The 27,102-nt window shown below is 41.8% G+C and overlaps 1 protein-coding gene across 1 annotated transcript in view; it reads left to right on the forward strand.

Annotated features, from left to right (window-relative positions):
• The window catches only part of ADAMTS9 (ADAM metallopeptidase with thrombospondin type 1 motif 9), an 876,266-nt gene that overhangs the window by 699,074 nt on the left and 150,090 nt on the right, over positions 1 to 27,102 (forward strand). Inside the window, exon 30 of the mRNA XM_085624697.1 lies at positions 14,012 to 14,185. Coding sequence (XP_085480823.1) covers positions 14,012 to 14,185 — 174 coding nt within the window. The remainder of the gene's footprint in view (positions 1 to 14,011; positions 14,186 to 27,102) is intronic.

Consider the following 27,102-nt stretch of genomic DNA (forward strand, 5'->3'; position numbering starts at 1 on the left):
GCTTGGATCATTGCAATTCTCCATGTGCTGGGCTTCAATTCAAAGTGCTGCAGCTCACTGATTTTAAATCTCAAAAGTTATAATTATTTTCTTTCGTCATCTTCCAAAACTGCTCTGGCTCCTTGTTTTAAAATAGGCTTTATTCTTGTCCATAGGACAAGGAGGTATAACTTCCATGTGATCTAATCCTTCCTTCCAACATCATCTACTATGTGAGCTACCACTAGTACCAGGAAACCCCTCTGGTTCGCTGTTAACTTTTGAAATAAAAAATTGGCCACCTCTAAGGAAATGCACTTTCTAGCCCATTGAGTGGCACGGTGTGACCCTGCTGACATCCTGTCCCTCCACCCACATGCCTTCTCTGTGCCAATGAATACTAAATGTTGGTGCTCGTTGTTTTACTATTTATTGTGGGCAAAGATGTGCAAGGCTGTTTTGCACTTGGACGACCTCAACCCTCCTCATGTATGTATGTATGTGGGTGGTATTTCTATAGTGCAATTCCTGTGCATTGGTACAATGTGCAGGAACATATGCAGTGTGCAGAATGTGCATCCCAAGTATGTGTTCCACATTTCATGAATCGACCCCAGTATGACAGAGCCTTCTTCAGCCCTTCGCTGACAAGACAACTGCATAACCCTTCAAGGGAAGAAATGAACGGAAACATGACAACACCCTTAAAACCGCTCTAACATCTGTCCTTTGCACAATAGTAACAATGGAATCTTACATAATAACTATTAAGACGCTGCAGGAAAATGTCAAAAAGGAATAACATTAAAATTTGAAATATTCATTTCATCATATTAAATTGGTGACAAGATAAATTAGGACCTGGAAACAACCCCTAACCCGGGTGGCAATATGGCTGAATGAAACCAACTTCAAAGTAAGTATTTCTAACCAAGGCTCAGAACATGCAGGCTATGTTTTTAGAAACTTTTTTAAATAGGTTCAAATATTAGAGACCTTCCACTACTACAGGCGTTACTCAATATTTTGGCTGTAACTTCAGACAAGCATTGGGAATGCATTAGGTTTCGCCTATCTAATTAATAATAAGCTGCTTTTTGTTTTAAGTTGTAGCTTGGTGAGTAGTTGTACAATATACGTTACAAAAAGTCTGTTAGTGTTTTGACTTGTTTATGTACATAAATGCAATATATTGTGCTGTTACTAGTGTTAAAGGGAGGGTAGGTAGAAGCAAATGTTTGAAAAATGAAATGAAAGAGGGAAATAATAGAATTAATTGATGTAATAGCAATATTATGTGTTTCGAGGAGTTCTGACAACATTTGGGCCCGGTGCTACTGCACCCACTGCACCACTCAAAGTATACCCCTAGTGCCTGCAAGATAACTGCACATGTGACTTCCTGTCTAGTAGTATAATATTGCAATATTTGGTGTTTAGAGGAGTTTGACAATGTTGAGCCCCGGTGTCATTCCACCTGCAGTACCATTGAAATCATGACCTTAGTGCCTTCTAGATAACTGCACTCGTGACTGCTTGCTTAGTAGTAAATATAGCAATATTTAGTTTTTAGTGTAGTCATTACATATGTTGGTCCCGGTGCCACCGCACCTGCTGCACCATTCAAATCAAGTCCCTTTTAACTTCAAGATAACTGCAATTGTGTCTGCCTGTTTAGCGGTAAAATATAGCAATATTCGGTGTTTTACATTGGTTCTGACAACTTTTAGGCACTGTGCCACTGCATTTGCTGCACCATTCAAATCATGACCCTGTTATCTCCAAGGTAACTGCACTAGTGGTTGCTTGTTTAGGAATAAAATATAGCAATATCAGGTGTTTAGTGGGGTGCCTGGAGCTTTTGGTCCTAGTGCCACTGCACCTGCTGCACAATTCAAATCATGATCCTAGTGCCTGAAAGATAGCTGCACTTGCAACTGCCTGTTTAGTTGTAAAATAAAACAATAATCGGAGTTTAGTAGGTTGCCTGGAGCTTTTGGTCATTGTGCCACTACACCTGCTGCACTATTGAAATCATGACCCTTGTGCTTGCTGAATAACTGTACTTGTGACTGCCTGTTTAGTTGTAAAATATAGAAATATTTGGTGTCTAGTGGATTTATGACAACGTTTGGCCCTGGTGCCACTGCACCTGCTGCACCATTCAAATCATGACTCTGTTGTCTGCAAGGTAACTGTACTTGTGACTGCCTGTTTAGTAGTAGAATATAGCAATTTTAGATGTTTAGTGGAGTGCCTAGAGTTTTTGGCCCTGGTGTCACAGCAGCTGCTGCACCATTGAAATCATGACCCTGTTGTCTGCAAGGTAACTGCTTGATTATTTTGAAATATTAGCAATAACCTGGGTGTAGTGGCATCCCTTGAGCTTTTGGTCCCGGTGCCACTGCACCATTCAAATCAAGTCCCATTTAACTGCAAGTTAACTGCAATTGTGACTTCCTGTTTAGTAATCAAATATAGCAAAAGTATGTGTTTAGAGGAGTTCTGACACCTTTTGGGCCCGGCACTACTGCACCTGCTGCACCATTCAAATCATGACCCTGGTGTCTGCAAGGTAACTGCACTTGTGGCTGCTTCTTTAGTAGTAAAATATAGCATTGCTCCTGTATTTTAACTTTATTTTTACCGCGCAATGTTTATTACAACATTTCGAATTTGATCATAATGACCGAATAGATTAAGTTGAAAAAAACAATCTGATAATGCCTACAAAGTGCAAAGAAAGGTACTGATACATGAATAGGAAATGCCACAAATGTTCTAAGGCTAAAGCATCTGCTTTATACCGCTAAGTTATAAAAAGCAAGCATTCCAGCATACTGTTAGAAGCTGTCTGCCTTTTCTATGGGAAGAGATCTTATCTTGATAGTGAATGGGGCATACAAAGTATGAACAGCTTCAATCAAAGTATCGTAAATGAGTGCAGCCAGGGGAAGCTAAAAAAACATTTCACAAAAAAGCGAATGAACACAGTATTCCGGCAATAGGAACTTATAAGAGCCCCCTTTTAAAAAATATTAAATACTATAGATACACAAGCACTACCTAAAAAGGACTGCAGCTCTTTGTGAAACCACACAAACTGACTAATGAAACAGACTAATATTACCAACTCATTATATAGAAGCAACAGAAATAAAATATAATTATTTAGTATTCCGTGTACAACAGTTATGTCTGCAGGCAACAATCAGTTTCATAGTTCTAAATTGGGGATTCATTAGGTTATTGCATACCAATTAATATTCCACCATTAATTGCTATCCTTCAAAAAATTGCTTTGGATTGTCAGTATACTAGTTGACGTACAAGCATTGAAAATTGAGATTATTTATCAATTGAAGGATCATATAAACTAAACAAGTATTCACTGGTTTTACATTTCAATGCCCGAGTACCAACTGAAAGAAACTGTAAGGAGACACATAGTCATTTTATTTCTTTCACTTTTTACAGAACTCAAACCATCAGATACCATTTAGATTGCTGGCAAAGTAAAGGAAAGTACATTTGGTCACTTCCAGGTAGTGAGCCAATGGGATGAATCCTTTTTAGTCCTGGTGGAGGCTAATTTGTAATCGCAGGCACGCATTGTGCAGAGTAGAAAGTCCACAGAGGATTGCGCTTGGGCAAAATCTCTTCAGAGCTTGGCTCATTTGTGCCATGGTGCAGAGGTTTTCATTGAGCCATTTGTTGTTGTCTCTGTATTTTAGTCTGTTTGCAGGTTTTTAAAGGGGCCAATTGCTTGAGCACATTGCCAACATTGTATTCCAGATGAGTCTTACATAAACATTGCTTTAGAAGGCTTGCACTTCCACTGCCTCGTGGTGCAGACTGGGAACAAGAAGACCGCAGAGTACTTTGCGGCAGAGCTCATCTGTGATGGAGATGTGGATGCTTGAGATGCCAAACCAAGAAAACTGTTTTTAATCCAAGATCTGTAGGTCAGGGAAGGGAGAGAGTAGGTGCTCAAGAAAATGACTTTGTCAGCAGGTGGGTTGGCTTGAGACCTGTGTGAAGCCAATGTTGTGGGGCACTTTTTAGAATGAAACCTCTGTCCAGCAAGATTGAGAAACTCCTTGGGGAATGAACTAAAATTCGAGTGCGCAGCTTGATAGACTAAAGGACAACTTTTGGATGAATAGGGACAGGGGAAGGGCAAGGAATTCATGTGCATTGAATAGAATCGTGTAACATGATGGCATCTCCACCTCCTCTGCAAGTCTGCTTTAGGCAAGATATTGTAGTTGTCATGTAGATGGTTAAAAATGTGAAGTGTGAATGTGTATTTGAAGGAAATGGCTGTGATAGTTTGGTGATGTGTGGATTGCAAAGCAAAGTCGTGTTAAGTTGGTATTTTTCACAAGTGAAATGGTGTTAATTAGAACACTTAAAATGTCCATTAGTAGCAGGAGTAGTAGTCTCAGGGTAGACTACCGATGGTGGAGGAGCTAATATAATATTGCAGGATGGAGAGTTTGCTTCAAGTCTTGGAAAAAGAATATGACTGTGCTTAATTTGAGATTGTGCTCACAAGTGGGGGCCACCAGCACTCATTTATGGGGTCCGGCTCTTAATTATCCTATTCAGACATTGGCAGAGATTAAGAAAGGGAAAAACAAACATAGGGGAAAGAGGGACGAAGAGAAAGATGGAAAAAGGGAGAAAGAAAAGAGAAAGCAGGAGCCACCATGCACCTCGGAAGGATCTTCTAAGGTGCGGTCCAGTGCCAGTTGCATCTTGTATCAAAGAACTTAGATGCCATCTCGAGTTTTGCACCGAGGTTAAGGTGATACTGATTACCTGACATTGTGGGTAATACATCCACATGTGGATCTTTGACTGAATGGCGGCCCACTTCAACCACTGGTTTTGCATATCATCACTTTCTCTACGGTTTCTTATTTTTGCAATATGGACAATACTACCCTTTTCTCATTTTGCTTTATTTAAATTTCTTTATTTGCATTTTTTAAACAATAATAGAGAATAATTGACGTTACGTAAGAGAAATATGCTTTTAGGTCGGATTCATGGCATCTGTGCACATTAGGCATAATAGTAGTGAATAACAGTTTAAGCACAGCATCTGTAATAGGTGATTCTTAAGATTCACATTGCAATTAGAAATGATTACTGGATGGACAATGTGTCCGGCAATGACAGTCGTATATACCACTGGTTTCTAACATGCTTAACCTAAAATGGAACTGGAACCGTCCATTGCAGCTCGTCTGGACCTATATGTCCACTTGTTACAGGCAATAATGCAATATAAATTTAATAAAAAGAAAGAAGTAAGAAAAACAAATAACAACAAACCAACACACCAGGATCAAATAAGGTTAATGTTTGGTGCTTGCTCCGTGCGTACACCCAACGTGCCATCCCGAACCCCGCCACTGGGGGATATAGAATAGATGAAAATCCAGAGTCATTACAGTTCCCAAGTACAACAACAGCGCAAAAACATGTGATATCAATGCCAGGTTGTTATGCACGATATTTCTATCATGGAGCATTTAATACTACCCTTTTCTCATGTCGGTCCTGAAGAAAGCCGCCACACCTCTACAGAGGTAATGAGGCTGAAAATATTGACCCTCAGTGTTCTATGACAGGTTGAATACCCCCCTGTCGTAGGTTTGTTTTTTAATCCTGCGCTTCAGACACCCCAATAAAGTTATTAGCGTACCTTGAAGTTAGTTTTATCTCACATACATTTCTTTTCTTTTCTATTCCTAACCACACCCCACTCATCTACAGGTTTTAGAATACCTCTTTCTTACATTTGAAACATCCCTGTGCTCCTCCCTCTCAGAGAGGGGGTTGTAGCCCGCATTGCAACGAGACTCTCAATGCGAGGAGGTTACCCTATGATGAACGTGCCACCTCTGGGTGAGTGAGGGAAATGTACCTCAAAAGGGACACTCCAGCACTCCTCCTTTCTATTGAGACCCAGGGGCCATATTTGTGTGTTTTTTGTTACGGCAAAGGGGAGTCGCTTCCTGCTGGTCTATGAATCTGCTCAGGCCCTTTCTTGTGTAATAGTAACTTTATTTCTAGCCAATAGAAGCTTTCAAGTGAGTGAAGGACCTTTCTTGTCTGAGACACACAAGTTGGAGGGTGGAGTGCTACATGGTTCCTCCTTGAGCCCTACTCTCTTCAACATATATGTCCGACCTCTGCCCAACATCATTTCCACCCATGGCATTACTATAGTGTCTCTTAGTCACTCAGATCATCATCTCCATGTTACCAGACACTAATTCCACCTCGGAAAGACTAACTACATGCCTGGAACAGGAATCTAGCTGGATGGCAACAAGCTGTCTTACACTGAATGGAGATAAAACGGAGGTAATGGTGGTTGGCAGCAATCCATTGCTCTAAAGTCAACTCCTCTGGCCCCCTTGTTTGGGGGAATCCCCCATCCCTATACCAGAAGTTAAGAGCCTTGGTGTCACCCTGGATAAAGATCAGACCATGGTTTCCCAGGCAAAGAAGGTAGCAGGCATGTGCTTCGGCCTGTTGAGATCCCTCAGGAAAATGCTTAAATGGCTCCCTATAGAATGTCGGAGTACGGTGGTCCAAGGTCTCATTCCCTCCCATCTTGGCTATGGCAACTCATTGTATTTGAGAAGACCAACATATGCCATAAAAAATTTCAGGTCACCCAAAACACTGCAGCGTGAGCCCTATTGGGTCTGCCCAAAATGAACTCCGCACACCCAGTCCTCGCTCAACTTCACTGGCTACCGATCAATAAAATAACTGAATTCAAGGCACTATGCATTGCTCATAACAAAAAATACTCATCTGGTCCACACATTCTTCAGCACCTCATTATCCCATATACAGCTCCCAGACCACTGAGATCGAATGACCTCTCCCTTCTTGCTGTTCCCAAAATCAAGACAGCAAGACAAATGAGTCACTCATTTGCTTACTTAACCACAAAATTATAGAACTCTCTCCCTGTTCAGCTCAGATCAAATAAAAATCTGCTAAGTTTCAGGAAGCAATGAAAAACTCATCTTTATAAATAACTCTGTGCTTTGTTTCAACTCATCCTGTCAGCGCCGGGAACCTGGGTTGGGTAGCTGTGTGCTCTATAAAATTGCTTAACATAACATTTTGTTTGTACCAGGAGATTGATAGACATTTGAGTCTTGAAATTGTTGTCATCCTCCTTCTCATCAAGATTGTAGTTTGTAAAAATTGATTTATTCAGATCATCTACCCTACCTCTAAGAAGTTGAATGCCACATGGCTCAATCCTATCTCCGCCTTTATTCATTTTAAGAGACTAGAAATACGGCTAGAATAACTTTAACATCTAGATAGCTCACCCATAGTAGTACCATTTGCTAAATCGCTGGACATCATCATTGCCCAATGCATAACCATGTCACCTTGCATTTGCAAACTTGCAAAAATCCTTTGGTAACCTCAAACTCATTTTACTCCTTCCCTGGCTTTCAGAGTGGCTGTCGGCACAAGTTCTTTCACAGCTACACCGCTCCAATCCTCTATCAGCCAGGTTGCCTCAATATGCCCTCGCGCCTCTGAATTACATTTTCCACAGATTACCTTCCTCTTGATGTCAGTCTACTTCAAAATTACGTGAACTGTGCACAAAGCATTACATCTTGGTATACTCTGCTATCTGAAAAATACACTCTACACCACAAGAAGGTAAAAATCACAAAAGAGACAAGTTCCACCTCCTAATTTAAATTCTGAAAACAAACCATCCTATGCTCTGATCGAGGGCTTTTCCTTCCAAGAATCTGTAACCTTTTAACCAAGGAACTCGGAGACTTACCTGAACTTGCAGTCATACAAAGAACCTAACAAATCACCTGTTCAGTGTCTAACCATGGTCTAGCTTTGTTGTTCTTGCTACACCTTTAACCTAATGATGTTGCTACTCTAGTTTGTTGTACACCATTGTTGCGCGTGAAGTGCTCAATTGTTCTTGTGACTCGGTCTGTACTACGCAAATATTAATATGTAAATAATATTGCCTCCTTGAATGCTATGGGTGTGATATGGGATTCTAACAGACACCATATCTCTTACTACCTGCAATTTTAGAGATGTGTGATCTGCTTCCAAAGTACCCCAAAACAGTTCCCTCACTCTCTTTACAGTGTCCTCTTCTATCTCTTATTCTTTACTTTGTTTCTGTGCGTTCAGTTTATAGTGTGTGTAGTATATATGTTGCTGGTCAAGTGTAAGTTAAAGGGGCATCCCATTGAAATGAAATTCCTTTTCTCAGAGACGACTCTCACCGTTGTATTATTTTTGTGGCCATTTTTACTGCTTTATGTTGATAATCTTGGTGTATTCCATTTTGTTGCCAATTTTTACACGTGCAGTCCATAATTAATTTCCGAATTATGCTAATTACAGCTGCACTGAAGTTGAGACGTGTATTTGCATCACTTTCTCCTTGTTGAATGCACACTTGCACGACTAGATTGGAATGAAGTCTAATAGATTGGCGATGCTGAATCTTTGCAAGCACAGTGTCATGTTGAACAACTAAATTGGGAGGTGTACTCGGTGCAGTTACTGTGTAATATGTGTTCATCACATATTTTTTAATTGGTTGTTTATTTTTCTGTACAGTGATTGTCACACGTCCCCCATAAGTAAAATCACATTGGTTACTGTCCTTTCCTGGGTATGCTTGTGCCAGTGTACACACACTCTTAAAGAAGTGAAATTTTTTTTTATATATATATCATGAAGTGACATTGGGCCTATTATAACTTAATTTTGTATTTCTTTAAGTATGACTTCCTTCAACATGGCTCTGACAGACTTGAAGTTTTTGTTCTTATGTGGTCAGGCCCAGACTAGAGCTTATTATGTGTTGCTATTTCAGTTGTGAACTTACTGAGTTATATTTATGCCTCACATATACAGAAAAGCGTAAACTGTGTGGCTATAGAAGGTCGTTTTGTTTTTGCTAAAATGTTTCACTTTAGAGACTAGTGTGTTACATATTCAGTTGCTCTTGGGTTTCGTTTTCTTTGGAGTAGAACCAGCATTCTGTTTCTAAGATAAATTTTCTAGGAAAGAATGATATTGGCGATCACTTAAAACAAATTGCATCCAGCACAGAATAGTGCTATTTCTGACAACGATCCTGTTGTTTACCCCTTCATTAAAGCATCCTGGGATCCATGGGTGGTTAATCTACTGTCTGAGAGTAATAATTAGGTTTTTTTTAAATAGCAGGTATTCTGCATCCATCTGGATGTTTCTGCACAATATTGTTCAGTAACAGTGAATTCATGTAGACACATTTTAGGATGCAATAATTAACCTTAATAGGGACAGGCCTGTAAATGGACTGGATGATTAGCAATATGTTGTACTGATTTCATGACTTTTTCCCATGAACTACTCTGTTTACCTTAAACATAGTCTCCACTATGAGGCCAAAAAATGCATTTTCTATCTAAGTGGTCTAGCAATTTTTCTCAGATCTGAAAATTGTATTCATCTTCAAATCAGTGAATGTGGGTACATTTAAGGACCATATTGAGAATCTAGGTGGACTGCTGCCTCGGATGGTTTCAATGTTAAGCCTATTGTACCAGATGCTCAGTGGACAAACGTTGTGAGAATATAAACATGTAAGCCACAGAGGGACTTGGGAAAGGGTACAATGGATGAACATTATCCAGATAACTATTACAAATAAAATAAATGTATTTGTACTAAAATTGTAAATTTACTATAGAATGCTAGAAAGGAGAAGAAGTTCGAATAAATCTTTAGGATATTTTTCATGTAAGAGTGCAAGAAACTGCCTTCCAGATGGTGGTGAAACATTTTGATAGTAAGGCACACAGGGGTTATACTGTTAACGTGTTTTCAAAAACCAGGCGTATCTCTTCCATCCAATTTGGATTCCTTTGTTACTTGAATGTGGACAAATGGTGATCTCGAGATCAACAACCTGCCATAGGGTAAACTTTGCTACAGGAATGCTGTTGACTTTAATAATTAGACGATGGATCTGGGTCACACAAATGGTGAAAAGCATGCCTGCACTGTCTCTAATTTCAGTATGTGTTCTTACCAGTAACACAAAACTTCTTGAGACATATTTTAAAATGATATCCAGAGTCACATACTATACAATAAAGATTTATTACATGTTTTCAGACTACATGTTTATTTATTTTTTTGTTCTTTTATTCAGGACAGACCTAGCTTTAATAGACAATTGAGCATTTCAAAAAGAACCATTTTAATCGTATCCCAGGCATGATTTACTATACCCAAAGAAGGATTCTGAGTGGGGTCCAGTTAAGATAGACATATTGCTAGTGCGACAGAGGGAGGGGAATTCAGAAGCCTCAGATGACTGTTAGTGGTATATCACAAACATGTTGTTAAATTATGTAATATAGCAGAAATGTTGCCATTGGTTTGAACTCAAAGCACCCATTGCTTTCTTATAGACTGAGGGCGCATAGATGTTAATGAGTAATAGTTGCATTGTTGTAATTTGAGAAACTCCTGCATGTTGGTCAATGCCCAGCTGTTCAGGAGTGGTGTTCACCATTGAAACCTCTTCATTGCGTCTACTATGTTTTCCTGTTAACCAGGTTGATTCTAATTGCCAAAAAATTAACTGTACATGTTGAAAACTAATATCAAACAGCGCTAAAGCTAGCCTTTGTGGGCATTTCCATTAGGAATAAAGCAATAATGGTAATTCCTGCTACTTCTATTGTGCTTCCATTTAATTGAACAACATGAAACAAGCAGAGGTTTGGGTGTCAATCAGGCATTTAGAAACAGAGGAAATTCTACGATCAGCTGTTTTAAGGTGCTGTTTTGATATTTTGGGTTCAATGATTATCCTGAAGCTGTTTTAAATTTCTGACAATGTACAGTGCAGCATGTTGCACAAATCAGACATGGTGTATAGCCCAACGTGAATAGTGTCCTTCCTAGCACATTGATCCCTTCATGCTGCAGTAGCAATGACTGGAAATGGGAGTTGCATGATACCCTTCTTCTTCAACGAGGGATAGTTCTGTTTCTCTCTTTATTCAGGATATTCTGTCTGAAAAATCTCACCAGCAATCTCCAAAATGGAATAACACACACTGTAAAGATTTATGAAACCAAATGTTGCACACACCAGTTTCTCTAAAATGCTGCATACACCCCATCGGCAGCATAGATATCCTTCATAGATATGTAAGCTTTGGTTACTGAAAGCTGTGACCATAAAGTTTATATATTTTTATTGTTATATTTTCTTAAATATGGCTAATTAAAGGGGGTGGTGGTAGCACTGCAATTTGATTCAGAAGCCATGGTTCTGCCAAACGATATTGAGTTATGGAAAAGGATTCAATCTCATCCAGTTTATGAAAAAGATTCAGGGGCACATGACTAGAGTACTGATTAGGTCCCAAGGCACCCTTAACAGAACCCTGCATGCATGTGTGTTTGCCCAAGGACATGAACTCACACATACAAAAACACTAAGCAAGTATACACAAATATTCATATAGTATTCATTGTATACATCCACCTTTTACTAAGTTAGTAAAGCCTTTTCTATGCTACACACAATATTGTGCACTAATACGTATAACATATGGCATTACATGTTTTTCAACTTTTCAATCACTTTGCCTAACTACACAAAGAGAGAGCGGACACTGATGTAGGCAAATAATATTTAAGACACTTTTGCCTATATATCCTAAAAATGATAACTATGAGTAGTATCTGCCATGATAATACACTGAAGCATGCAGTTACAAATGTATATATCAAGGAGTTATAATGCCTATCCTGCTGACACAATTTCATCTCACTCAGCCTAATGGGAAGTAGTGATAACCGAAACTAGTACCGATGGTAACCTTCATAACGACATCTCCATCTTTAAAACAGCCTCCAAACCTTACACATTAGTTGGCACTTCTGCTGTGTAATATACTCAATTAATTAATTGAGCCTGACTAACATGGTTGTTAGTCTCTTTATTGAGTAGGTAATAAATATATATAATCAATTACCAGCTTACATGAGTGCCATGGACCTATAGTAAAAGAAAGTCATACATACAAACCAATAGATTCGGTGATGGGCAGTCTGGTGTATATCCAGTAGTTTTGCACTTGATAAATAGTCAAGCTATAATTCAAAATGAATGCCCCATTTGTATACAGTGCTTCATACTTAGGCCTGATTATGAGTTGCTTGTAATATTCCGACTCATGCGTAAACTCCTGTTTGATAATTATCGGATGCATTAAATAACTCAACCTTCATTAAACTTAGGCAGTTCAAACCTGACGAAGTTTAACAGGAGAAAACATTCAGTATTTACTGTATCTTGCAGATTTTGGTGCATTAAACACCACAATCTGCATGTTATTCCCCATGGACTCATAATAGGGGTTATGTAGTGCACCTGATAAATAACATACTCTGTGGTATTGTTACTTATCAAGGGCAATAAATACTGCCTTAACTTATAATAAGAGCCTTAGAACCCTCCAAGATGTAGAACCAACCATCTTATTGCATCAAAGTTCTCCCGATATTACTCTTTTTCCGGGAATCTATGAGGACACACCTCTTGAAGTAATCTCCTACCTGTCTGTCTTGTTGTCCTGTACCTTCAGCCAATTCATTTAGTGTGGCTGTTATAATCAAGAAATTCTAGTATTGTACTGGAAATAGGACTCAGTACCCATAGCCCATAAAGTGTGAATAACATCACTAGAAAACATTTTATAACCTGATTTATAAGCCAAATGATGGGAAAAGTAGCCCAATGGGAGTATAAAAGAAATGCCCGCTCTACCCTATCAAAAATACAAGCATGGTGTGGAGTCTGCGTATGAAGCACTAAGCCATCAGCCATCGTATTGGTACATACACGACTCCCAGTTTATGGTTAAACAAAACCCACTTTAGTGTGCCTTATATATGGCACTCACCCTATGTATACCAATCATTTTAAACTAGGAGAGAGGACATAAGTAGGGAAGGGGAAATTCTGGGAGAGCACCACAGAGAGACAGAGCTAACCGGAGAGGTGAGTAACAGAGAGGGAAGAGATGCGAAAGAGAGAGAATAAGACCATGAGAGAGAGTCATAAGGTGAGAGTGTGAGTAAGCGAAATGTGGAGAGCGGGATGTGTATTTATGTATACCGATCGCGATAATGGATATATAAATATTTAATAAAAATGCATGCATGAAGGTAAGAAGATGTTGAAACAAGGAGAAAGAAGGAACTGGTATGAAGTTAAATTTAATAAATGCTCTGTTACCCATCGGTTTTATTGTATTCTTCAAACCACTACTCACACAATTGTTTTCATTCTCAGTTACCTTGTCGTTTAAAATGTGTAACTATATTTTGAACTGTTACCCCCGCTTGTGAGTGGCGATACAATCATGAACCATGAGAGAGGCATGCTCGGTCTGCCGGCAGCGCTGCGAGGCCATAGGAATAACAGAAATGTTCCTTAGTAAGTTGGATGGCGTGACGTAATACACAAAAAAACGTAACTTTCTGCTTGTAAAACTATGCACGCCATTCTTAAACTATTCATTGTATATATTGCTATATATAAAAACGTATTTAAAAGGTGCAATATTGACGATCAAGCCGACGAATGGGAGGAAGGTTAGGGCTGTGAACGAGTTCTCGGTCTCACCCTTGTGTGAAATCGATGCCTGTTATCAAGAGAAGCGGCGCAATCTGTGCGCTATAATCTGAAACTGTGATGCCTGTTGAGGAAAAGATGGTTCCTTGAGCGAAGTGATTATTTACCCTGAAATCTGACTCCGGAAGTCACACTTGCATCATTTGTTTGGTCTAAGATACAATAGTCTTCCCTCGTGTGCAGTCACTCACACATGCTTATATTACATCTGAGAAACCAAATAATATAATACGTGAACTAACCCTCTGATGCTCAAACTTACTTTGTGTCTCTCCTCAGTGCTCGGTCTCGTGCGGACGAGGAATTCAGCGGAGAGCCGTGTTCTGCGCCTCTGGTACCCAGAAAAGCGCCCGGGAGACCGGCTGCAAGCAGTCCTCCAGACCCGCCTCCGAGCAGCGCTGCCAGGCTGCAGAGTGCCCGGTGTACAGCTGGAGAGCCGAGGGGTGGCAGGAGGTAAGCACAAGCAGGGGCCTGCGGTGGGATCCTGGAGTTCTGCTGGAAATGCGCGCGACCACGGCATTCTTTCAGCCGCCCCCCCCCCCCCCCTGTATCGCATTATTCTGTGAGGTGCGCGCCGCGAGCTGCTCGGGATGGCTGACTGCGTCCCATACATTTACTTTCTGTCAGGTGGCCAAGATTTCTGCTGGAGTCTGTGTCTGATGCGAATCAGATGCTGCAGAGAGCGTTTCATGTCTGCTGGCTGCCGGGGGGAAAAGCGCGCGCTTTCTAGCAAAAAATGAGGGGTGTCCAACGTCGCACGCAGGTGTCGTGTGGCACAGTGCCAACTGACATGTAAACTGGCACAGCCTCCCCGGCTGATTATCCTCGCTAATTCTCAACATGTATGCGACCACGACCGGCAACAGAAACGTGGAGAGATATTTTGGAAACTGTAGGGCCTGGGGCCTTCGGTTACTGTGGGGGAGTGCAGCAGTGTGCTGATAACGAAGTGTTATGTCGCAGTTACGTTTCCAAAACAGACAGCGCCCTCACAAAGACATAACACACACAGATGTGCAAACCGCCGAGCATCTGTGCTCTTTCTAATGTCCAGCCAATGCATAGAAAGTAAAAGCTGGGTGTGAAGTTTACTCTATTGTAAATCCGTTCTGCGGTGTTTTGATGCAGGAAAATGCTTTGGTAGAACTCACCAAATAGAACAATTATCCGAAAGCTCTGTTCTGCCGTGTTTTTTCTCTGTTTTAATGGCTTCCGTACAGCTGGAGGTATTTAAAGGCCCTCTCTTCCCCTCTCCGCTGGTCGGCCAGCTTCCCCTTTTCCACTCCCCCCCCCCCCCCCCCTCCCTCTCTTTCTGAAAGGTATGTCTGCTTGCTTCACTTTGCTTCCCTAAGAGTTTTCTGGGCACCAGGACGGATGGAGCGTGCTCTGAAAATGCAGACCATGTGACGGACCCAATTCCAAGAAACACTCGAAAACATTCCTACCATTAATTAATCTTATTCTAGACAATTCTTTGCAGATGTTGCTATTCTCTGTTCATTTTTTTGCGTGGCTTTGACTCAGGTTTCCAGTTCTTCTTCAAATGAAGTTCTTCCTAATAGAATTTCTGCCAAACTTCCCTTCAACTAATTCGAAGAGTAACGAAGCTGTAGTGTAGTGATTGGTGAATTGAAGGTTACCAACTAAAGTATGACAGAGACTTCGAATGACTCTGAACGTTTAAAATTGCGCCGAATTAGTATGAAGCAGAGCCTAGAGGAAAGTTAAGTAGGCGCTATAAATATTTTCTCAGAATTGTTAACGAATGCCATTCATAACAAGGCAGATGATTTCTGTATAAAAGACCAGAGTGAGGCAACAGTTTGCAAAGTGATCATGCACGAGATCAAATCTCAGCATAATCAAAATACTAAATGAACATGGCAAATGCTAAAACAGTGCAACATACGTTTGCCAATCCGAAATGCGAGTCCATTGAAGCATAACGTTTAGCAGCATTTAGAAGTCAAATTTGCTCATTTTATTTAGCTGTAAGGGACCAATTTCTGCTTTCCCTCTAAGCACGCAATTTTTTGGATCAAACTCAAATGTATTCTTTCAGCAAGGACAGTGAAAAATACTTTGAGGTGCACAATACGAAAGGTGCATACAGTTCACAAGAAGACAGATCCATCAATAAATTGCTTCCTCCAGTGCAGTGTCCTTGGCAACCAGATTGGCTACGAGAAGCCAATGTATTTTTTTCTTCAGTTTTATATAGCACAAACTCGACCGAAGGCATTGGAGCCCTTTACATGAGTGCCATTCAGTTTTTTGTAGACACAGGTGATTTGCCCAGAATCACAGAATGTTGAGGCGACGCTGAGATTTGAAAACGGTTTCCATGTTCCAAAGTCAGCAGCTCTGGCCATTATGCCATATCTTCCCAGCTTCCAACTTTCCCTGTTTGAGGGCGGATAGAGGAACTGTGTTGTAAGGCAGAAGTGATATTGTCAGACCCAATAATATATGTGGTATTGAAGAGGCCATAGGACAGATTTGAAAGTGAGTGCTTGAAGGCTTGAGAAATGATACCAAACTTTTATCAATGCACGGACTCAACTGTTAACAAGACAAAACAAAAAACTATCAGGATCCCAATACGGGTTGGTATTTCACACTCTAAGAAACTGAATTGACTAGGGAAAACATGACCCGATTCCTCTGCTAATGCCCCATTTTGCCCCAGAGTCTCAACCGGACTTTGTGGCTTCTTTCAGCACCCAGAGAGTCTATGTGAAAAACAATGAAACCACAGGATTACTGGGATCTTATAATACCAAGTGGGCCTTTAACCCCTGCTAACAATCAAGATTAACATGGGACTTGTATGTCGGGCTCTGTGTCTTTGGTCCTGGGCTCAGGACCATCAGATTTATCTGATGGCAAATCGTCTGGCCGGGGTGCTGAACGTACGTGCAGACAGTCTCAGTCGGCAGTTCTCCGCCGACCACGAGTGGAGGCTCCATCTGGAGGTGGTTCGTTACGTCTTTCGGATGTGGGGAACCCCTCGGGTGGACCTGTTTGCCACTCACGAGAACGCTCACTGCCCGTCATTCTGCAGTCTCCAGTATCCGATGCAGGGAGCGTTGGGGGACGCGTTTCAGTTGAGTTGGAGCTCACAGCTCCTTTACGCGTGTCCTCCCATACCCTTGATTCTTCGGGTTCTGAGGAAGATTCGCCAAGACCGGGCCCAAGTCATTTTGATCGCCCCAGATTGGCCAAGAAGGGTGTGGTATACAGATCTTCTCCACCTCTCCTCGTGCCCTCCGCTCTGTCTCCCTCTGAGGGCAGACCTCCTCTCGCAGTCGGAGGGGCAGGTTCTACACCCTCACCTCCAGAGCTTACACCTTCATGCCTGGAGATTGAACGGGGCAACCTGAATTCTTTTTCTCTCCCGTCTGATGTGGTAGATGTAATTTTGTCTGCCAGACGTCATTCCACCAAATCTATCTATTCCTATAGGTGGTCTAAATTTGTAATCTGGTGTGGAGAGAAGTCAGTTGATCCTTTGAGGGCTCGCTTATCTGACATTCTGCAGTTTGCCCTTTCTCTTGCTCAGCAAGGATTTGCTGTGGCTACTGTTAAGGGATACTTATCAGCTTTGTCGGCTTTCCTTTGCTTGCCAGATCAGCCGTCATTGTTCAAATCACCTATTGTTCTACGATTTCTTAAGGGCCTTACAAACAGGTTTCCTCCTACTCCCTTTATTGTGCCTCAATGGGACTTAAACCTTGTCTTAACTTATCTTATGGGTTCTCCCTTCGAGCCCTTACACAAGTGTCCTTTGAGACTGTTGTCTTTTAAGGCGGGTTTTCTCATTGCAATCACATCAGCAAGGAGGGTAAGTGAGCTTCAAGCTCTAAGTTCAAAACTCCCGTTTTTGACCATTCATGCTGAAAGAATGGTACTCAGGACCAGGGCTGCATTTCTGCCTAAAGTGGTAACACCCTTCCATCTGGGGCAGTCCATTACCCTTCCTACCTTTTATCCTCCCCCTCACCCTTCCAAGTAGGAGGAGAGACTTCGCCGCTTGGACCCTATGAGGGCGTTGAGCTTCTACCTTGACAGGACAAAAGACTTTCGAGTTGACTACCAGCTCTTCGTGGGCTTTGTTGGCTGCAGGAAAGGCAGAGCGGTGCACAAGCGCACCCTTTCCAGATGGATTGTCTTGTGCATCAAGGTATGCTACTCTTTGGCTGGTAAGGAACCTCCAGAGGGTTTAAGAGCCCATTCCAGTAGAGCGAAGTCTTCCACTTCTGCTTTGTCTAGAGGTGTTCCTGTGGAGGACATTTGTAGGGCAGCAACTTTGGCCTCCCACCACACTTTCGCAAAGCATTACTGCTTGGATTCCGAGGTGAGGAGGGACGGACACTTTGCTCGTTCCGTCCTTCAGGACTTTCTGGTATAGAAGGGTGGACACCCTCCTCCGGGAGTGGGGACTGCTGTGGGAATCTATTCACAAGGCGAGGAATCCACTGGCAGATGTATCCATCAGAAGAACAAGTTACTTACCTTTGGTAACGCTTTTTCTGGTGGATACAGTATCTGCCTGTGGATTCCTCACTGACCCACCCGCCTCCCCATTGTCCACCCTTGTATACCTTCAGTATATGATGGTGTTTCAAAATGTATTTGTTACTATCAAAGGCAGTGTGTTATTTCTTTTGCCTTTCAATTTATTCTCCACACTGTGTGTGTTGCATTGTATATTATGTACTGTGTATGCTGTGTATATATTGCTGTCAGTCCGTCTGTGTGCCTCGAAGGCACGGAAAAAAGGGCGGAACTGACGTCATCACTCCGACGAGGTCTTCTTATGGAGCCGGTGACGTCAGCGGAGTCGCGAGTGGAGTCGTACCTCTGTGACGTCGTCTTCGACCTCATCGGCGTGGACTGCTACAAAAGTTTACGAATGTTGCTGGCGCAGGGGATATTCACAAGGTGAGGAATCCACAGGCAATATACTGTAGCCACCAGAAAAAGCGTTACTGAAGGTAAGTAACTTGTTCTTCTTGGACAGCAGCATATATGTAGAAAACAACATACAAATATATATATATCTTGTATTATTGGATGAGACCCAGGAGCAGGCTGCTAATGATCCTGGCTTGGGGTGATTGGACACCTATTCATCCTTCATTAAATCCTGCTGTGCTGCATGAGTGAGGCGAGGCAACTTTTTAAGCAAGCAAACGTCTTGTATTGGTATGAAGAGAGATCTCTTGAACAGCTCAACTTCTGTTACAGGCGCTAAGAGAGGGTCGTAGAAAACTTGAGCCTGCGCCACACTGTGATTAATGTGCACGCTCACCCAACCATCTCTCAGAAACCGGGACATATCTTTGTTTCAGCAGAAAGTGTAAGGATGCTGGGACAGTCCTTGAAAAAGTGAGACTGTCCGGGCAAATCTGGGGGGAGGGTTATGGAGAATACACTGTTCCAGTTCTGCCCTAATTGCAAACCCAAGTTCCTGTAATTGGACCAGCATCAGATTTTCAACCTCTATCGTGTGAAAGACCAAGAGGAATCAACTAGTTTGGCCTGTCAGGATTTTATGTGTAATAAAAATAGCTGGCCCTCAAGAGAGGAGTTCTGGTCACATTACAGATTGCAGAGCCAAGGCACTTCTGAGCCGTCAACTGTACACTACGTCAAAGATGTTGAGGGAACCTTCTAGGATGGAGAAGGCTGGGCTCTCCAGTACTCCGGAGACCCATGGAAACAAAGTCCAGAGCATGTACCACCTGATGACTTCTACTTTGGAGAAAATTCTTCAATAGCGACCTCCGTGAAACTCACACTTAGGACAAAGGCTACACCTTGGGTTGCATGAACACCTTTCAGGGATCCTCCCTTTAGGGTTCGACATTGAATGAAGCCTCGGCTCATGGAAAGACATGCTTCAACCCTTGATCCACCTCCTAATAGGCTTTACCAGTCTACTCCTAACAACTGTTCCAGAGCCATGTCAGTCATTAAAGACAGCCTCAGCTTCAGAAAAGTTTTGAAACCAAGGGTTAGAACTTTGATGCTGAGAGGGTGAGTCTCGTCCCCATGAACATGGACTGCCGAAGTGAGATTTGAGAGATTTATAAAGCACATAAAACCAAAAGCCATTGAATCACTGTCAATAAATAAGGTATCAGAAATAAGGGGATCAGCCTAGCAGGAAACATTCAGACAAACAAGGCTGAGAGTCAGCCAGGCAGAATAATTATAGACATAACCAAGTTTACACCTGCTTGCGGAAAGTGGCATAAGATTCCAGGCTCCTAATATTTTCAGGGAGAGAGTTCCACAACCTGGCAGCTCCCACCGTAAAGGCTCGTTCCCCCCACCTTGCTTTCAGAGAACCTCAGAACTATCACTTTTCTCTGTCCTGCAGATCTCAGAAGTATCCTGGGAGTGTACAAATTATAGGCCTCCCTAAGATAACATGAGCCCTGTTGATGAAGAGCCTTATGTACCAGGCACAGGGCTTTAAAAGACGCCACTTTCTCACCAGCAACCAATGTAGAGTCCTCAGGCTCTCTCTCACTGATATGTGTTTAGGCAGCCCCAGGACCAGCCGGGCAGCAACATTGTGGCTGAACTGAAGCTTTTTTAGTGAGTACTGATTGGCATTTAAATAGAGAGCAATACAGTAGTCAAGGCGAGGTGTAATAAGTGCAATGACCACTGACACCCGTGGTGGTGGACTGAATTAACACAAGCTGTCTGAAACTGAATTCAGACAAGACTGAGGTGCTTTTCCACAGTAATACGTCTCCCCTTCACTTAGTCTTTGGTGGCCTTCGGTGCTGCCCCCACACTCCCCAGCCCTGCTCCCATGGTTAGAAACCTTGGCGTGAAAGTTGATTGAGGCCTGACCTTTGAGCCCCAGGTTAAGGCTCTATCCTCTTCCTGTTTACTCACCCAGATGTCTTTGAGGAGGTTGTAGCATCTCATCTCAATAGAGTATTGAAAGATGATTGTCCACGCCCTAATAATTTCCAGCGGGACCACTCTAATAGTCTGTATTTGGGCTTTCCAGCCTTTTCAGTTTCTTCAGACCATGCAAAATGCTGCTACTCGGCTGATTTTGAAGATTCTGCATCGATCTTCGGTGTCAGGTCTTTTACGTGCCCTCCACTGGTTTCCAGTCAAAAAAAGAATCCAGTTCAAAGTTCTGACCTTAGCTGTCAGAGCCTACCATAATAAGGGTCCTTTTTTTTTACGTTAGGAGCCACTTTAAACCATATTCACAGAACAAATATCTGATATCTAATAATGATATCTAATAATCTCAAACATTTCCTCATCCCCTGCATTCACAAGGTCAGAAGAGGAGGCTGATCCTTCGCCTTTCTGACAGCTAAGTTGTGGAATGCTCTTCCTCTTAACTTGAAGCTGAAGCTGCTTTTAGAAAGTTGTTAAAAACTTTTCTTTTTGATTCTTGCTAAGGCTGCCATCTGCCTTTTTCTGCTCTGTCTCTGGGTGATGCTCACCATTAGTGCTGGGATGCCTCTTCAAAGGTAGTTGGGTGCTTTATAAATGTGACTGTATTGTATTTTATTAGCTTCTCAGGAAGAAAGGGGAGAATCTTCTTCAATGTCTTAATGATCCAAAAACAAGAACTCACAATTTTATTGACTTGGGTGTAAAATCTCCAGGAGTTATCGAAGATCACCCCCAATTTTCTAGCCACTGGAACAGGTAGAGCACCACTGGTTTCCAGCCACCAACGGACGGTCCAGATCAAGTTTTTTGTCCCAAAAACCACACTTCAGAGACATTCTTGGAACTGCTATCAGTCTCGGTGCAAAGTGGCTCAACAGTACAAGAAGAGCAAGGTGAGCAGCCTGATGTGGGGCAAAGGAAGATCTGCATAGACCAATTTCAGGCCAAATTTGAGCTTATCCACCTCAAACTGCACCAGTGTCATCTAGCCAACCTCCCCAAGAAGAAACATCATCTCACATTTGTGGGAGCTCCAGACATTTCCTATCCCTAAGAAGACTGATCCAAGGGAGACAAGCCCACCACTAGCCCAGTCACCTACACAGTCCCCTTCACACTTTTCACACAAACTCAGATCTGCATCCTACTGTGTATCTCCCTGATCACTATTAAGAGCAAATTCCCAAAAATGATGGAGACATTCTGCTGAACCGTGTTGGGACTACATGGCAATACTCGATCTTTATGGTGCCGACTTCCAAATCCTAATTCACTTGGCATTCCATCAGTACCTCATGTTAGTGAGAAGTAGAAAGCATTGTCAGTTTGAAGTTCTACACTTTGGGGTCACAATACCTCCCTTGGTATTTATACCATTCTGGCACTGGTTGCAACACATTTTCGATCTATTCCTGAACAATTGACTGGTAAACAACAGCCCAGAGCAATGCCTTACTCACTCTAAGCTCTAAACAAGCAGTTTCTCTCCTTCCTACATTAGGATTCAACGTCAATGCAAAGAAATCTCATCTCTTACCCCAACAAACAACCGTTCTTGGGATCTGCACTCAATAAAATAACAGTTAAAGGCTAAGTCAACAACAATATGGCATTTCAGGGGCTGCTTGCCCTTTACCAGACATTGTCTTCTGGCAATGAGAATGAAGCAGTTGAGGATGATTGCCCTGTGTATTGCAATAATCGAATGCTCTACTACACGTACACTCCCTACATGATTGCCTTGTAACACAATGGTTACAAGCAACTAGTCAATTGGAGTATCTAGTGATGGTGGAACCCAATGCTCAGCACAAACTGCTGTGGTGGAACATCAAAAACTGTTACTGGCCAGGTCATTTATAGACACCTCTGAGCCTCAAGGGACCATCAACACAAATGCCTCCCTTACATGGTGGGGAGCACATTTGGCCACCTCACAATTTATGGTTAATGGTCTCAGCAACATAGTCTGCAAATCATTGTACTAGAATTATGGAGAGCTCAAGTAGTTGTCAGAAAAGTTTACAAAATCATTTGCAACAAAATAGTTCTCATTCACACAGAGAACATGGCCACCAAGTGCAACCTTTAAAATCAAGGGGGCATACGCTCACCAAAGTTGTCCATCCTAGCTCAAACATTCTGAAATTGAGCCATTCGCCAGCAAGTCCTTCTTGTGTAACACCTCCCCAGAGTAGACAGCAGCTTTGAATTTAACGAATTTAAACTATTTGTCTTTTAGTTGCAGCAACAACATCTATAAAGTTCCTAATAGATCATAGCATAATCACAAATTAGTCATTATTCAAGAATGAGTCTATTTTATGTTTTTTCTCCTTGTTTTAATGGTTTGATGTGCCTAGAAGCTTCCGCCTGCCACTTGAACTTTTGTTGCAAATAATAAAGAAAATAATACAATGCAATTATAGTGTCTTCAACACTTCATTTGGTGAATACTGTAAGAACTCTTGGGGAGCTTTCACCACTTATGTTTCCAACTAATTTAAAAGGCCAGATTTTGTTAGCCTGACTTTTTTCATTCTTTGTAAATTCCTCCTATTGAGAGAATTCCATCGCAATGCATGTGTTGTGACACGTATATACATTTTTAATTTATCGTACTAACATGGCATATGGCTAAGTTGGAACGATAAATTAAAATATAAGAAAGGTGATTAAACGACACAAGCAGCCTGGCAGCACATGGCAGCTGTCAGGCCATTAAAAAACAAGTGAAGAAAAAAGTTAAGAACACTGAGAGCAGGGTGGGGGAAATGGACAATAAAAGGAAAATTAGTGAACGGTGGGGAAAGAGTCGAAATGGATGCAAGTAGCCCTGCACCACTTTACATTTGTTGGCCTATCGTAAAACTTTTTTTTTTTTAAATAAATTAACATTTAAACATGGGGAGAGAGACATGGAAACAAGTGGGGAACATAGAGGATGGTGAAAACTGCACACAAGGGTTGAACGAGAGTAGGAAAGTAATAAGTAGCAAGGCACAGCCGGCACAGTTAACAGCGGTGGGGCGGGCTGGGGTTGAAGACTACAGATGATGGGAAAGTAAAATACACATTTTTTTAAAAACCACTAGTGGTTTTATTTATTTACTTTAATTTTATGTTCCCTATCCTGTCGTCTGTTGGCTACCCACCCTACACCACCTCCCCACCGCTGTTACTGTGCCAGCAGCGACTGTAAAAAAAAATAGAGAGCAAGGAAACACATGCTCTCCCATGGACATGGAGTAGCTAGAACTAAAGAGAAGAGAGTCCCTTCGAGTATGAGCTAGAAGAATATAACTCATCCAGTCCAAAGAATACTATGAGACCAAAATTCTCCTCAGGTGTGGGGGCAAGCCCTTGAATCAAGAGGAGGCAACTGAGTCATGTAACAAAGCCATCCACTCATGAGCAAGTGGATGACCCAAAGCCTCACCATGTATCAAATCAGAGAATACCAGCACTCCGGGCCTCCCAAACAGACTCAGAGTTTTCTTTCCCAATCCCATGGTGCTAGTGCAGAGCAATTGGTTCCAGTAACCGTGAACAAGATTAAGTCAGCAAGTCTTTGGGTTTGAAGTGCTCACACCGCTCAATATTGTAACTCCAAATGACAGTCAAATAACATCATGTGCAATGTTCAATTGACTGAGTCTTGAATGTGAGATGTTTTTTTGCACATGATGTTACATGGAACTCCTTTGCAGTTGAATTTTTGGGTCGATCACTTGAAGCCAAGAGACTTGCTCTATGAAAATGGCTCACTCTGTGTGTAATGGAAACAACAGGTCTTCCTGCAGACAGCTAAATCCGAGAGTAGCTGAGGCCTAAATGGGACCTCAAAAGTATATGAATCATCACAAATTAAATTATTTATTATTTATATCCTAGATGCGTTTTATACAGGAAGAAATCATGTTTGTTATTTGTTTGCTGCAGCAGGCTGTTTTTAATCTTTCTATTGAGCTTCAAATGCTAGGTAGACCAATTGGCTTTGTCAGTGCTTGTTTTTATCTCTGATGGGAATATAGCCCTTCACAGGGTTGTTTTTGTTTAAAGTATTGATTCACCCATTAGTTTAGCATTTGAGAATATGATGGTGGTCTGGTGAGTATTGCATATGTAGTATACAATGAAAGTATTAAAACAAGTATATTTTGACCTTGACATTTGCATAAAGAGCCTGTAGAGCAAGAGTTGTACTTTTGGGTTTGTGCCTAGACCTGCGTGTTCGTCTGATTTCCTAGACTTTGAAGATCACATACTTTGTGCACATCTCATGACACCCCAACACAAAACAAATACAAATCAGCCCTGCCAAGAATGTTAAAACCAGAGCCTTACAACTGGAGACTAGGAGTGGAATAGAGCTTTTGTGGCACAGGGGGGCAATGTTCTCACTCTAACCTCCATCCCACCGAGAAAAGGTCAGAGTATTAAAATGGCCACTCCTTGCTGTATCCCATACCACTCTGACAAATGCAGTGTGCTGATATGCTACAAGGGGACAAGGAGAACATGCAGTGCTGTAGGAACACTTAACCCCAGGATCTCTTAAAGGTATTGTCAAATCATTTGTTTTATGAAAACGTGTCAACTTCACAGCACTGTCATTCATCTTTGAAATGTAATGAGAAAGTGGTTTTGTTTCGAAACTGATCTATAATCCAGAATGGTTGTGGTGGAAGAGCTCAATATATAGGTAAACCCTTCAGAAGGAGGTAGCCTTACAGTTAGAGCAGTCGGCCTCGAAGCTGGGGAACCGGGTTAGAGTCTCAACAACGACGCTCAACATCCTGTGATTCTAGGCAAATCACTTAATCTCCCCTGCCTAACAAAATGAATGTGTCTTTGTGTAGCGAAATTGGTGCTCATGTAAAGTGCTCTGATACCTGATAGCTTCGGGTCTAGTTCGCGCTATATAAAAATCTAAAAAAAATATAAAAAAAATAACGGTAATATTGTGGCTTGGTATGTGTGTGAAAAAGAGCTTTATGGTCACTTCGGGGCGACATCGTATTGCTTTGACTTGCCTCAAGCAAATATTCACAATTGACTCATGGTAATCTAAAAAGTGCTAACAAATCCCAAAGAAAACAATTGTATCTGTTCATGACATACAGTTTGTTTTATGTCTAAGTGCAATGTGTTTAGCAAACTATGTACAAGACTGTAAAGAAATATTCGAAATAGAACTTCTCAGGCCCTGTTGGTTTTACTTGTAAATATTTTGACATCTGTGTACCCCTTCACTCACATTTAAACAGAATTTCAATTGCAACTGGAATACATGACCTTCGTTCTGTGTGCTCTGCAGAGAGGCCAACCAAACTGACAGGCACTTTGCTTTGCATTCAGCCTCAGCGCCAGTGCTCTCAATCAAAGTCTCTCATAAACACCTGGCACAAGTCAAAGTATGTGCTATGCAGGAGTAATAATATGCACGAAAAAATACAGAACCACTACATGATGAAATAGCTAAAACTATTGGGGAATGCAAGATTGAGTAAAACATACAAAGTAAGAGATGAACTAAATCGCTGACATGCATTACCTTAATGTTTGTAACATTCATTGTTGGGAAATCAGCCCACGTTTTCAGCATTAATGTTAAGGACATGAAGAAAAGGCCAGTTTTAAGTCATACAGCAGATAACTGCCTTGGCTGTAAGAACAAATTTCTCCCTTTGCACTTGACTGAGATATTTGAATCAACTTTGCAAGGGAAGAAGAACCGTGCTCATCTTTTGGATCAATTTCACAGAGGAAAAAATACAGCAGCTCCAATTCTAAAGGGGCCAGTGACCTGCAGCCAGGGCCTGGGGTGTCACTGTGGGGGAGGTTAGCACAACAAGGGTTCTCAGCACAATATACATAACACAAGATTAGCATTTGAACACTTACCATTACAGAGGACAAAAAACCAGATCACACATGCTCGTATCCACTTCTAAGTGTGATGAATGGGAAAGGGTGGGATCTATTCCTGTGATTGCCAGATATCTGGCATCCCGCATGGATCAAGACTACAACGCCTGAAACCGTGATGCTGACAGCGCCACTGGCCTACAGTGGATAAAACCCTAGATCACAATGGCAATTAAGGGCCTTAGAAAGGTCGGCCCTGCATCATTCGTCACAGTGCAGATAGTTGATTTACTGCCTGGCTTCTGTTTCCTGCTTCAGAGCGAGGCAGGCAGCATTGGACAGCCTAGACTTAAATAGATCGATTTGTTTAGAGATACGATTGTCTCTCTGAATAAATCGATCTATTTATATTTTTGGATGTAAATGTGAAGGGATTTCAGAAACTGCCCCTGACCACTACTTGTCTCCTGCTGAGTCCAGCATATCACTCAAGCTTTTTGTAATGGGTTACCTCAAGGGCTCCCTAAACCCTGGCCCAGTGCAGGAGTGATCTGAGT

The sequence above is a fragment of the Triturus cristatus genome, chromosome 9 (genome assembly GCF_964204655.1).
Source record: "Triturus cristatus chromosome 9, aTriCri1.1, whole genome shotgun sequence".
Classification (NCBI taxonomy): domain Eukaryota; kingdom Metazoa; phylum Chordata; class Amphibia; order Caudata; family Salamandridae; genus Triturus; species Triturus cristatus.